This window comes from Coloeus monedula (genome assembly GCF_965178545.1).
Source record: "Coloeus monedula genome assembly, chromosome: 3".
Lineage (NCBI taxonomy): Eukaryota > Metazoa > Chordata > Aves > Passeriformes > Corvidae > Coloeus > Coloeus monedula.
In genome coordinates, this window is record NC_138783.1 from 35,303,444 (window position 1) to 35,316,007 (window position 12,564).

Sequence of the window (12,564 nt, forward strand, 5' to 3'; positions counted from 1 at the left end):
GGAAGGCTTTACGTGATGCATCATAAAGCACAAGTTGCAGGGTTTTGGTTGCACTCTCCACTAGGAATTGTCAGCAATTTTCTCCTTCACTGTTAATTTTAGTTTTAAAGCTATAGTGATTTTAGATGCTCTCCAAAAACATGTGGCAGTCAGTGGCACTAAAGCTAGTCAAACCCAAAAGATTAACAGCAAAAATCTTTGGCCACTTCTGCTGCTTATTTGGTAGCACAGCTGCTGTAGGGGGTAGATGTGCCCCAAAATCAACATGACTTGGTAGACCAGAAATCAAAAACTCCAACTCTCATTTCGTTTGCTGGTGTTCCTTTCTGATGGTGCTGCAATCAAATACCACCAGCATTGTGCTGTCCCTTGCCATGACTGTGGCACTGGTGATGGCTGGCTCTGTGCTTCACTCCTGAGATGCTGTGCAGAGATTGACCCTGTTGTTGAGAGCTGCCAGAAATGCCTGTCAGTGCCATGGGGTGCTGTGGAGGGAAGAGGGAAAAAGTGCTGTGGAGGTTGCAAAAGGTTGCAAATGCATCTCATCCCACACAGATGTTCACACGTCTTTCAGTGCATTGGGAAGTAGGATGGAAGGTCCTCACCCTTCCCCTGCCTCTTCCAGCTGCACAGAAGTAGAAGGGCTTTTCCTCTCTCTTTTTTCCTCCTTTTCCTGTGTTCCTACCTCTGAAGTCAATGACTTGCTGCATAACTAGGGGTGTATTAGGCAGGGAAAACACAACAGGGTTGAATTTATGGTAACCTGCATGCTGGGAAAATGTCACACTCTAAATGTGATGGAAATAAGTGTCATGGGAAGGGGAGAATGGATGAGTAGTTTTGAAGATGGAAAAGGGTGAGGATTGGCACCCAGTGAGAGTTTTGTCTTGCTGTAGAAATAAGTTTAATCAAACTCTTGTTTTCTTCCAGGGGCTTTTCCCACCAGGGCAAGGAGCCACAATTGGGGTTGACTTTATGATTAAAACTGTGGAGATAAACGGTGAAAAAGTAAAGGTAGGAGCCTGATGACTTTAAGTGTAAATTCATGTGGCAGTACTAGAGGCGAGGTTTCTTGCTGCAGCCTTTCCACTGCTGGAAGACACTCAAGGAAGTGCAGAACTGTCTGGCATGGCTTAGGCAATGCAGGGTCTAACAATCTGTATGCCCCTCTCCACCATTACCATCAGGATTGTAACAGTGAACCTACTGGAGGGGAGAAAATGAAACAGGGAGATCTTGCAAAGCTCTTGTCCTTGCTTAGGACACGGTAAGGTCATGCCTGGCTGGAGGTGAGGAAGCCCGAAGTGTTTCAGTGCAGCATCTGCTCACTGTGTTTCTGGTAGGCAGAAATATTTGCACTCCCACTGGGCTGTGCTTGAGGAAAGTCTTCTGTGAGCTCCAAGATGGCCATTGGGAAGAACAGGCTTCTTGTATGGTTCTGCACAACAAAGGCTCATCTTCCACTTCTGCCAAGTTATGGATTTGGGAGAAGCAGAGATGATTACACTACTTGTGCTTCAGCCAACAGGTTGAGCTGCAAAGGGCAAAGTTCTCCATATTTTTAACTCTTTCACCCTCTAAAATAGGGTGGTTGCAATCAAACCACTGCTGGGAAACTGTCCTTGTCCTGAGCTAATTCCCAAACTGAGCCTGAGCATCACTTGGCAGAGAACTACTTTGCCTGGGCCAAAACACACTGGGGACCAATCTCATGCTTTAATGGGATCCATGGTTGGGTTCCAGAGCCCAGAAGTGTTGGCTGCTACCACTTTGTTCATTAGAAGAGGTTTCACTTGAACTACTGTGGTGTCTGAGATGAGAGAAGAGTACGGTTGTTTGAGCCTCTAATATCAAGGTGTCCACGGTCCCTGAGCTGCTCCTGGATTTATTCTGCCTGCATGAAATTCAGGGGCATCAGAGTGAAAACCAGCAGTTTTCCCCTTGCTGCCTATATCAAACCCAATGTGAGAGTGGCACCAGTGTGACAGTGGCTGGGTGTGCCATTGAGACCTGTTTTTTAGGCTTGTGTTAGTAATGGGATGGAAACAGTGCCCTTGGGCAGTTTTTCAGCCCTGTTTTTTTTTTAACCTGTGACACAGAACCACAGAGGGTTTTTAAGAAGAAAATGGGGTGTTGTGTTGCTAAGTTTAGGACATATTTTAAGAGCCATGGTCACATCAGCAGGCTGCCACTCTGCTGAATGAGGAGCTTACAAACCTATGGGAAGTGGTGGTGTGTCACCAGGAGACCTTCCCACCTGAGGAGGTGAAGGACAAGATGTAGAAATCCCTCACTGGGTAAAGACCAAGTTGATACTCAGCACATGGCTGTGCAGGTGGGTCAGAGCAGCAGGCAGGGAAGCAGTGAGGATCACATGTAGCCCCTGCAGTGCTGGTGCTCAGCTTGGTGGTTGTGATTAGCAGGGCTGGCCAGGACATGAATGCTGCTTGTCCCAAGCTCATAGACAGCAGAGATGTTTCTCAGCCAAACCCAGTTCCAGTGAAGCAGCTCAGAGGATCTGAGCTGGTAAATGGCTTAATCACTGCACTGGAGGTGGAATTCATTCTTTTCCCTTTTATACATAGTTTAAACCAGCAGTCTCAAGACTGTCTTGATCATTAGAGGCAGAAAAGAAGTCCTGGAGGACATGAATCCCATCTACTTCAGGTATCTCTCCTTTTCAAGCATCTGGCTGGAGCCTTAAGAACATCACTTGTACATGAGGTCTGGGGTTTGTACTGGTGAACTTGCCCTAAGGATTTGTCTGTGTTTGAAGTGTTGCTCCTGTGGTATAATCCTGTTTTAAGACTAATTTGGACTGAGGGTGCAGAGTTCTTCAGAGAGTATTGGCAGTAGTTGTGCCAGTGTGGGCTGTCCCAAGGGCATGGATGAAAAGCTACATGAAAAGTCCCTGCTGCCCTGCAAATGTCTGATGAATGCACAAGTGTCCTCTCTGAATCACATTGGGGCAGGATTGTGTGTCACAGAGCCTTAGCAAGTGCTAGCTGGTGTATCAGCTATAGTTCGCATGGCAAATACTGGGTTCCTAAAGTCCCTGTCCTGCCCCTGCCAGTGCTGTAAATTGGAGTTGCTGGAGCTCAGTTTCAGTGACCAAGACTTAATAGGAGCTTAGTATGATACATCTGGGCACTGGAATGAGCCTTCTGGCGTCTGGAAGGCAAACAGATTTCTTCCAGTGGTCTTGTAGCGGAAACTTTTTGAGTAAGCAGTGCTTGTGAGAATAAACATTTAATGAGAGGGAAAAGCAGAAAGGAGTCAGAGAGCAGAGCTGCTCTGGCTGTCAGCTCATTTAGCACTGCCCAAGCCATGACTCTTGCCTCTGTTCTGGGCAGCCTCCCCTGCATGTCTGCTGCAATCCAGAATGAGGGAGCAGAGCTGTTTACCAAAAAAGTTTTCATACTTGAAAATAAATTATGGATTTCTGGGGAAAAATACTTTCCAGCTTTCAAAACAGCATTATACAGTCAGTGGAGAGGAACTTCCTAGTATGAAAGCTGTGTGCCAGCTCCTCCAGATATGAGCAGCTACCAAAGCTGACTGCCCAATGAGCTGGGAGAGCACTGTGCAGTTGTGGGGGATTTTGATCTGCCTGGCTTCTTCTAATAAACTCCAAGAATGTGCACAGCACTTGTACCAAGAGGGCCCACAAATGGAAGCAAAGCAGATAGCAGTTACTGTGCTGGTCAAAGCTAAGCACCATCAGTGCTGCAAGCAGAGGGCTGTGCTATATGGACCAGTGATCTCATTAGTGGAAAGCTAAATGTGTGTGCAAGTGTTGGGAGGGCAGGAAGCATCGGCTGACACCAAGAAAAATAAACATCTAGATTTTCTTCAGGCTGAGTCAGACACTGTCTTTGCTTATTCTAGGGAAAAAAATACTGTACAAATAAAATAAGTGCTGTGAAATATTTTATTTGATGGAAATGACCAGTGAGGGAAAGTGTGAGATGGGTATTTTGTGTGCAGGAAGAGTTTATCAGTGACTGTAAGACTGGGGGCTCTTCCCTGTCTTCTGCACCCAGCTCACATGTGGACTCATGTCTGCTCTCCCCAGCACAATCTCTTCTGCTTTCAATGTCTTAGGTTAAAGCAATGGAAGAACACATTCATATCAAATTTTTATCAATTTAGAGGTCATCTCAGTAAAGGCAGAGCATATATAGGCTGGAGTAAGCCAGTAGACAGTGATTAAATGTTTTTCCTGGGAAACAGCTGAGTAACAACAGAATTATCTGTATCTTTCCATCTGCCAGAGTTTGGAGGCTGGTTTGTTTTAAGGAGGACTCATTCATTATCTGGTTTTCATGTGCAAGTAATTTCACTTACGGTTTTGTGTGTCACTCTACAGATACCAGATTCAGCCATTTAAGTACAACTATGCCAAGAGATTAAAAGCACAAAGGTGCCCAGGAGCTGTGAGCCAGCCACAATTACTTTCTCTGCAAAAAAAAAAGTGGGCTTTTTTTTCAAAATTATACCCCACATCTAAAAGCTGCTACTGAGAGCTCTCGTTTCAAACTAACATATTTATGATGATTGGCTGGCATAGCTCAGCTTTGGAACTGGGCAAGAATAAGTTTTTCTCTGTACAGGCTGCTGAATATATGGAAAAAGTCTTAAATACTTTACCTTTTTCTTCCCAAAGTATACAGGATTTTGGCTAGAAATCATCCTTCCACATATTTAATTCCAGGGAGAGGTGCTTTAAAAAAATAAAAGCTGAAGCGGAGAAATAATCTTTTATCTTGAAATTATGTTAATCATGGGTGTTTGTTTCTTGGACTTCCTTTTTGAAGAATTGAGGTTTTGGTGACCCACCAAAAACTCAGATGGTTCAAATATAAAACCAGTATAAGTCTAGTTTGTATTGGGAAATATATGTTGTCTTTGTGGATCCAGAGGGTTTGGCAAAAATTCATGAGTTCTTTGATGGTGGTGAGACACAGGAACAGGCTGTCCAGAGAAGCTGTGGATGCCCCATCCCTGGAAGTGTTCAAGGCCAGGCTGGATGAGGCTTTGAACAATCTGGTCTAGTGGAAGGTGTTCTGCCCATGGCTGGGGGGCTGGAACCCAAACCATTTTAGGATTCTTTGATGTAGTTAAGGACATGTCAGCCAATTCTACATGTTGGGAAGGCAAACAGTGAGCAGCTGGATGAGATGGCTGAAGTTATAGAGAGGAAATGTGTTACCAACCTTAGATAAGCCTTCAGCTGAGCTCCTTGTTCAGTCCTGTGCTTTCCACCCATCACTACATTGTCTCTGGATAACTGTAACCAGATCTGTGGGCTAGAGGAGAGGCATTCCTATTCCTTCTTGGGAATGGAAGCTGCTGTTGTTGGAATTCAGGGGTGGGAGAAGTGACTTTCTCCCTCTAGCCCCTCCAGGCTGGCAGTTCTGCCCTCTGCAGAGGGAGATGCTAGAAGTTGCATGGAAGCTGACCTGCAGCATCCAGGGCTGTCGGCCTCAGTGCCAGCTGACTTTGTGCCTTGCATTTCAATCCACAAGTGCAGGAACAGAAACAAATAATGCTGGGGGAAGGGAAGCTGAAGGGAGAAGATCTAAGTGCTTTCCCAGGATTGGTTTTGCCCTGAAGGGGATTTTTTTAGGTCAAAATGGTGCTGCTATCAAATAAAAAAAAATGTAATTAACTTTTTCTTTTGCCTTTTGCTGCCCTTCCTTGCCATGGCAAAAGCTGCAGATCTGGGACACGGCAGGCCAGGAGCGGTTCCGGTCCATCACGCAGAGTTACTATCGCAGCGCCAACGCGCTGATCCTGACCTATGACATCACCTGCGAGGAGTCCTTCCGCTGCCTGCCCGAGTGGCTGCGGGAAATCGAGCAGTATGCCAGCAACAAGGTCATCACCGTGCTCGTGGGTAAGCACCACGGCCCCTCACCGCCAGGAGGTGTGCGAGGGGGCGAGCTGTGCGTGCCTGGCGTGGGGGGCAGGTGGAGATGTTAGCGGGAGGAAGACCTGGCATCTCTGTCCCCTGGTGGTGCAGGGTGCTTGGACTGGCGTGCTGGATCTTGTTGCCAACCGGTTGTAACTGCAGTGGGCACAGTGTGCGGCCTTGAACCCAGTGCTTGGAGCGTTCCTTCTGTAAATAACCCCAGGATGCTGATAGTGGTGTTCAGGATGCCATGGCCACTTCTTAAAGTGTGGTCCTGTTTTGGGTCTAAGGCTACTGCCTGCAGAGGGGGATGGGACCACCAGTTGGTCCCATAAAGGACTGAAGTGTAGATGGTGCAGCTATCACTGAGCTAAGAATAGAGCAGTTCCCCTTGTGACTCCAGGATCAGATCTCTACAAATATGTGAGGATCTGCTCAAGCTGGTGATGTCTGCAGGTTGCTATAGCCCATAGGTATGGAACAACCAGTCTTGGCTTAAGTGGTAAGGATCTGTGAACCACATCAGGACGTGATGGTTGTGTGGATCATAGCATTCATAGGTGGGGCAGAGCTGGAAAACTGGATGTTCTTGCATGGGTTTTAGGGAAACTAAAAATAAATAGCTGAATGTTATATTAATCTATAGAGCTTCAACTCAAGGCAAAACAGACCTCAGGCCATCTGTCTGCTACAAGCAAGGGGAAGGTTATTTTGCCTACCAGTGCTTTTCCATGCTCTGCTTTCAGCATCTGATAGTTGGGACTTGGCTTTTAAAGGTCCAAGAATATATAAAGAACAGTGGAAAAATAACTTGGGGAAAGCTAAGAAGTTTCCTGCTACAGTGTGACCTTTAATAGTTTGCTATTTAAATGAAAAAATCTAGGTCATTGTAAGAAGTGTCTAAAAGTGTATTTAAAAAAAAAAATCTTTTGAGTTTTATATGCCCCAATGCTACTTCAAGTGAGCTGTGGGTTTTATAGAGCTTCCATACAAGAAACTCATACTCCTTGAGTATGGCCTGGGTACAAATGATTAATACAAATCAGTACAAATAATTAATAAGTGACTAACAAATGTACATTAAATTTTTCAGTGAACATTAAGCTAATTGTTAGCATCTACAGCACAACATATAAATCATATTTTAGTCATAACGCACACTTCAAAGATGGTGACACCCATAAATCACTTCTGTTGAGTGATAGTCTGTTTAGAAGGGTAACTTCAGTGCATGCAGTGGGTCCAAGACACTGCTTTACTGGGAAAGAAAGACACCTTGGATCTCCTTGGATCCCTCTTGGATGAGGGGAAGGCAATGAGACAAGGCTTGCCAGTGGAAGCACCACCTTTTCCCACGAACTTTCACAAAATTGCTGGTAGGAGTGGGGCCGGGACATGTTTCCTCCTGAGCCTGCTAAGTCTGGGGGCAGAGCTGCCTGTTATTGCAGGTCCTGGTCTGTTACCTTTGCTGTGAGATTAATTTATGGCAGAAACACCATGTTTGAAGTTAAGTGGCCAGCAATAGGGTATAATCATATCAGATGCTTGCTTGAAGCTTTAATCAACTCTCTGCTAAACAGATCTCTCTGAACCAAGGGGTTGGTTTCTCACCCCGCCTTGCTGTGCAAGTGCCCTCCAAGCCCATCCATCTTCCAGCCTGCACAGCCAAATCCTATACTGGAATATTGAAGTAGGGAAGCTTCCTTCCATGCCAGGCTTTTTTAAAAGCTTGTAACAACATGATGAATATCACATTTAGTGTCTCATATGCTATAATTGACATTTTAAGTGCTCCTCAGAGCAAGCACAGGAGAATTTTCAATAGATGCTAGAATGGAAATCCTTTAATGTTGGTTGATAGCAGCAAACAGATGCACTGGTACTAAATTAAAGCAAACTGACTTGGATGCTCACAGGGCATATTTCATTAAATGAGCTGATATTAAGTGGACTTGGGTGTTTCAGGGAATCTATTATTTGGAGGGGAAAGCAAGCACTGGGAGTTTCATATCCAAACCACTGTCCATACATATATTGAACCAAACTCATATTTATCCTTTATAGACCTCAGTTTCTCTTGGTTTTGAAATCAAATTAACTCCTTTTCTAAAATATTTTATCAATGCAGGTAATAAGATTGATTTAGCTGATAAGAGGGAAGTCTCCCAGCAAAGAGCTGCAGAGTTTTCTGAAGCACAGGACATGTACTATCTGGAAACGTCAGCAAAAGAATCGGATAATGTGGAAAAACTCTTCCTGGACTTGGCCTGCCGGTTGATCAGCGAGGCACGACAGAACACCCTTGTGAACAATGTCTCATCCCCCTTACCAGGAGAGGGGAAAAGTATCAGCTACTTGACTTGCTGTAATTTTAATTAAAGAGCTGGCTTGTGATTGCCCCTTCTGCCATGGGCCAAGTGGATTTTTTTTTTTTTTCCTATGCTGGGATTTATCTACTTGGAGGAATTCCTGCCAATCTGACCCATCTGCTTTACTCAGAGTCGGGTTACAGTCCTGGAAACATGGCAGGCTGACGGCTCCAGCTGCATGGCAATGTAGCAGAATACAACAGGGTTTAAATTTCATTTTTCTTGCAGTCTGTGGAGCAAGTCAGAAAAGGAAGAGTTACATGAAGCACAAGTGCTTCATGTAATGCAGAACAGGAGCTGTTTTGTTTCCTTCTGGGGGAGAGTAGACCAGCCTTTCTTGAAGATACTGAAGAGATCAGAATCTCTCTTGCAGAACAATGTGTTTTGATCCTTTTTAAAGTAAAACAAAGTAAGAAAAAACGCAGCAATGAACACTGACTTTGGACTACACTGGCGATCTCCTGGGCTGTCAGTGAGCTCTTAGGACGTGTACATAATGTCTGCCCCTGCGTCCTCACAGAGGACTCTGGTGTTTGGAATAGTGTTATGTCTCTCATCTACCGGCACTTTCATGAACGTGGAAGAAACAAAAAAGTTACAGATGGCAACATTTTCAAGATTGAAGAAGACATGGATACAGCTCAGTTGCTCCCTTTGGTGCTAGCAGTTCAGCAAATATTCCATAGGCCAAATGTAGTCTTACCACATTACTGTCTTCTGAATGTGTAACTTAGACTGGTTAGGAAAAAACACTAATTAGCACTGTTCATAAAAATAAAAAAAAATCTCATTACCTCTTTTTCTAGGCCTGAACATAGTGGGAAAGGACTGTGTGCTTCTTTGATATCCAACAAAGGATGAAAAGACTTTCCAGAAATAAAAATAAATAAATAAATAAATTAACCATTCCTCCTCTACTTAGTCATGTCCTGATGTAAAAAGTTAGCCTTGGGAAAGATTATTGGTGGACTTGGCAAAAGTGCACCAGACACAACCAAAGTCTTGTGCGTGCATGGATTGTGTATAAGGGTTCAAAGGAAGCACGGTGTGAACTGGCAATCTGCAATGTGTCCAGCTGAAAAACAAAGCTTGTAGATACAGCTCTTGTTGACAGGCAGGAGTACAAATCTGCAGAGGGTTTGATGGTAAGTGGGAATAGCACTGGGTTGCAAGTAGTGTCATTCCATGTCTGACCCATCCAGCTCTCACCGTGTGGAACTGCTCTCAAAGATGTTCTTGAAGGTCTCTTCTTGGCATCTAGTCTCTCTGCTAGGGTAGCTTATAGGTTCAGGGCTGTAGAGTCATTCTATTTACCTGATGCTTGCAGCCTTAATCCCAAACTCTGGTATGTGTAACTGTTTAGGCAACTTCTTCCTGCAGAACCCCTGAAGTGGAAGCACCCTGGAGTTTGTGATGTTACTCCACCTCTAGTGCCATACAACGCATTGGAAATTTACACATTGGCATGGAAGCGAAATCAGAAGATAGTGAATGTGCACATAAACAATTATATTTAGGAGTTTGAGTTCAGTTTAGCTAATCTGGATAAATCTCTCCTGGCAATTACATGGCTATGATATGCTGCAATTTAGAGGTAACCAATTTAATATTATTTGGCTTTTACTGAAGATTATAACAGAGCTTTTATATTGACATAAAAAGCTGCCAGTAAGTACATCTTGGAAAAAAAATAGTAGTTGAAAAAACAGGCATTTTGAAATGCTTTTTTTTGTTTCCTGGAAAGATTTCTTTGGGCTGTATCATATTGTGCCTTTGATATGTGACGGGGAGTTGACTGTGTCAGAGAGAGGGGGAATTGGTTTGTCATATGGCCATTTTTAATATTTTCTTGCTATTTTTAGGTCATTTTCATGACTAGTGGTAAAAGGAAGATGTAGAAGTTGTGGTATGAAGTTTGTCATTTAGGTAACATTTAGCAAAGAGCTTCTGTAAGTGTGAGAAGTTGGGGAACATGTCAGCTGCTGCTCTGCTCTGGTTCTTTTCAGTCTCTGCTCATGTTGTAATCTGGAGGATTTGGAAATGTGTGGGACTTGGTGGCTTCTGCTGTGCTGGACCATGTGATACAGCCTATGCTGAAGAGCAGTATCTTTCTTCTTGAGCATTCCCTAAATCACCAAATGCAGCTTAATTTGAGCTGTGAGGAGCACTCAACTGCAAGACAGCTGATTCTGCACAGCTCTTAAGTAGTTCTCTAGAGCTGGGCTCAGGGTGTTCCATGGCAGGTAGCACTCAAGTTAAAAATCAATACCACGTGTATTTAATTTGTAGTAGCCCTTACTCCCCAAAGCTGGACATGTCAGCATATAATTGATAACAAATAGGGCAGGGCTCTTTGATCAGCTTAATCAGGGAGGAAGGAGACTGCCCAATAAAAAACCCATGGGTTACTCAGCCTGGTTTCCAAAAGATCAAAGCTGGGCAGGTATTCTTCATCCCTGCCAAGTGTACTACTATAAATGCATTTTAAAGTGCTCCTTGCATCACTTCTGGAAGTGGAACTCTGATGCATCAACATGACTGAACAAACTGAGCTGGTCAAATAACAGAAACTGCTAACTTTATTTTCTTGGATATTTACTTTGAGATTTCTAGAAGCCTAAATCTTTTCCCAGTGCTTTCCTAATCTGTAGGTGACTGTTTTGGAGACTAGCTGCCTACTAGCAACCTCAAAGCACTGGTTCTTTTTATTGCTAGGGAATCTTTGTGTAAGGACTCCATCTCCAGACAGTGATGTGCTTTTGTGGTGGGGTGGAGTGCTGTGGTTGGGCTGATGTTCAAGTGAATTACCTGACTTCTCCAGTCAAATTTGAACTGATTTCTTTCAGTGTTTATTCTGTGGAGACTTAAAAAATTGAAAGGAAACAATGGTGGTATGTGCAGCAATTTTTACAAGGTCATAAACCAAAGCTGTAGTTTTGTACACCTCTGAATATCTCTGTAGTGCATACAGCCAAACTTTCCTTGTAGCACTGAGGGCTTATCTTCTCTTCTACAGTCTGATCCACTGCTGAAGGCTTCCCAGCTGGAAGAGGAACTTTATCAACTGCAGTCTTGAAAAATAAAAAGACATAAAATAAGCACAAATTCCAATGATGTGATAATCAACTCTCCAACTAAACACTTTTCTAGATTTTTGAGAGAACTGTCAGTAAAAGCCTTGTGATGCTTGCTGGATAAAGTATCAAAAACCCATGCAGAATTGATATAATGGGGCAAATTTGACTGGGAATGTTCTCTACTATCATGAGAGCCAAGCTTTTAGTGTGGTTGCTGGATTTGAATGTGTTTTGATGATGGTGATATATTCACAGCCATGGAGTAATCTTATTTCTGGCTGAATGTTAGTTTTTGTTGTAGTCCTGTAATGAGGCCCTTTCTTGACATTTTTAGCACAATGATTATGTCCAAACAGAAGCCAATACTGGATGATCAGCAGATGTTTGCTTAATCTAGCAAGCCGGTTTGCAGAGATTAGTAAGAGCATCTCTGAAAACTAGATGGTCTAAACTCTGATTTCCAGTGGGAGTCACTGATTCAGTCAGGCTGATCTTGAGTAAACCACCAAATATTCAGTGCTTCAGATCATGGGTGTGAAGTACTTGCTGTGAAGTTTTGCATTGGGTGTTGACACCGAGAGTTTGCTGACACAAGCCGTGACTCCTTTCTGTCCATACTTGTGTTCCCCCATGAAAGGGAAAAAAACTCAAAAAAACCTCTTCAGCTCAAAGAAATAAGATGGAAAAAGTGAAATTAGGAGCTCTGTAATGAAAGAGTGTGCTGGGTGCCTCTTCCTACCTGGAACCCTGAAGTCTTGATTTGACCTCCAGGTAAGCTGCTTGAGTGTGTAGTCAGATACGTGTTTGTGCTGAATGCTAAATGGCCCTGTGATCATTATTTAATGAAAACCACACATGACAAATTGTCAGGCAATACTTTGTTCTTTGCTGTGGAGCACGTGAAACACCCCTTAAAATCTGTCAGCCTGCTGGTGCTGTTTGTGATTTTTTGGAAATGGCTGTATTGGTAACAGTTGGCTCCTGCTAGTCTAGGTTTAGCAGTTAATGGCTATCCGATTCCTTCAGCACCAGTAATAACAGCAGCAGACTGAGGCTGACACAGGAGACAGTGATTTGAAAAGAGGGAAAGTCAAAGTTAATGATGCAGAAGCACCATGGGGGCACACACATGGGACAACAGGCTTTCCAGAGCTTTTGCTGACAAGGGATGCAATTAGTTAGAGTCAAATCCGCTGGGTTTTGC

At 43.8% G+C, this 12,564-nt stretch overlaps 1 protein-coding gene across 2 annotated transcripts in view; it reads left to right on the plus strand.

Annotated features, from left to right (window-relative positions):
• RAB30 (RAB30, member RAS oncogene family) overlaps positions 1 to 9,293 on the plus strand; it is a 41,286-nt gene extending 31,993 nt beyond the window's left edge. For both annotated transcript variants that reach the window (XM_082279163.1, XM_082279164.1), the window contains exons 3-5: positions 931 to 1,014; positions 5,716 to 5,899; positions 8,043 to 9,293. In XM_082279163.1, coding sequence (XP_082135289.1) covers positions 931 to 1,014; positions 5,716 to 5,899; positions 8,043 to 8,293 — 519 coding nt within the window. In that variant the 3' untranslated portion in view covers positions 8,294 to 9,293. The remainder of the gene's footprint in view (positions 1 to 930; positions 1,015 to 5,715; positions 5,900 to 8,042) is intronic.
• Positions 9,294 to 12,564: the final 3,271 nt, after the last annotated feature.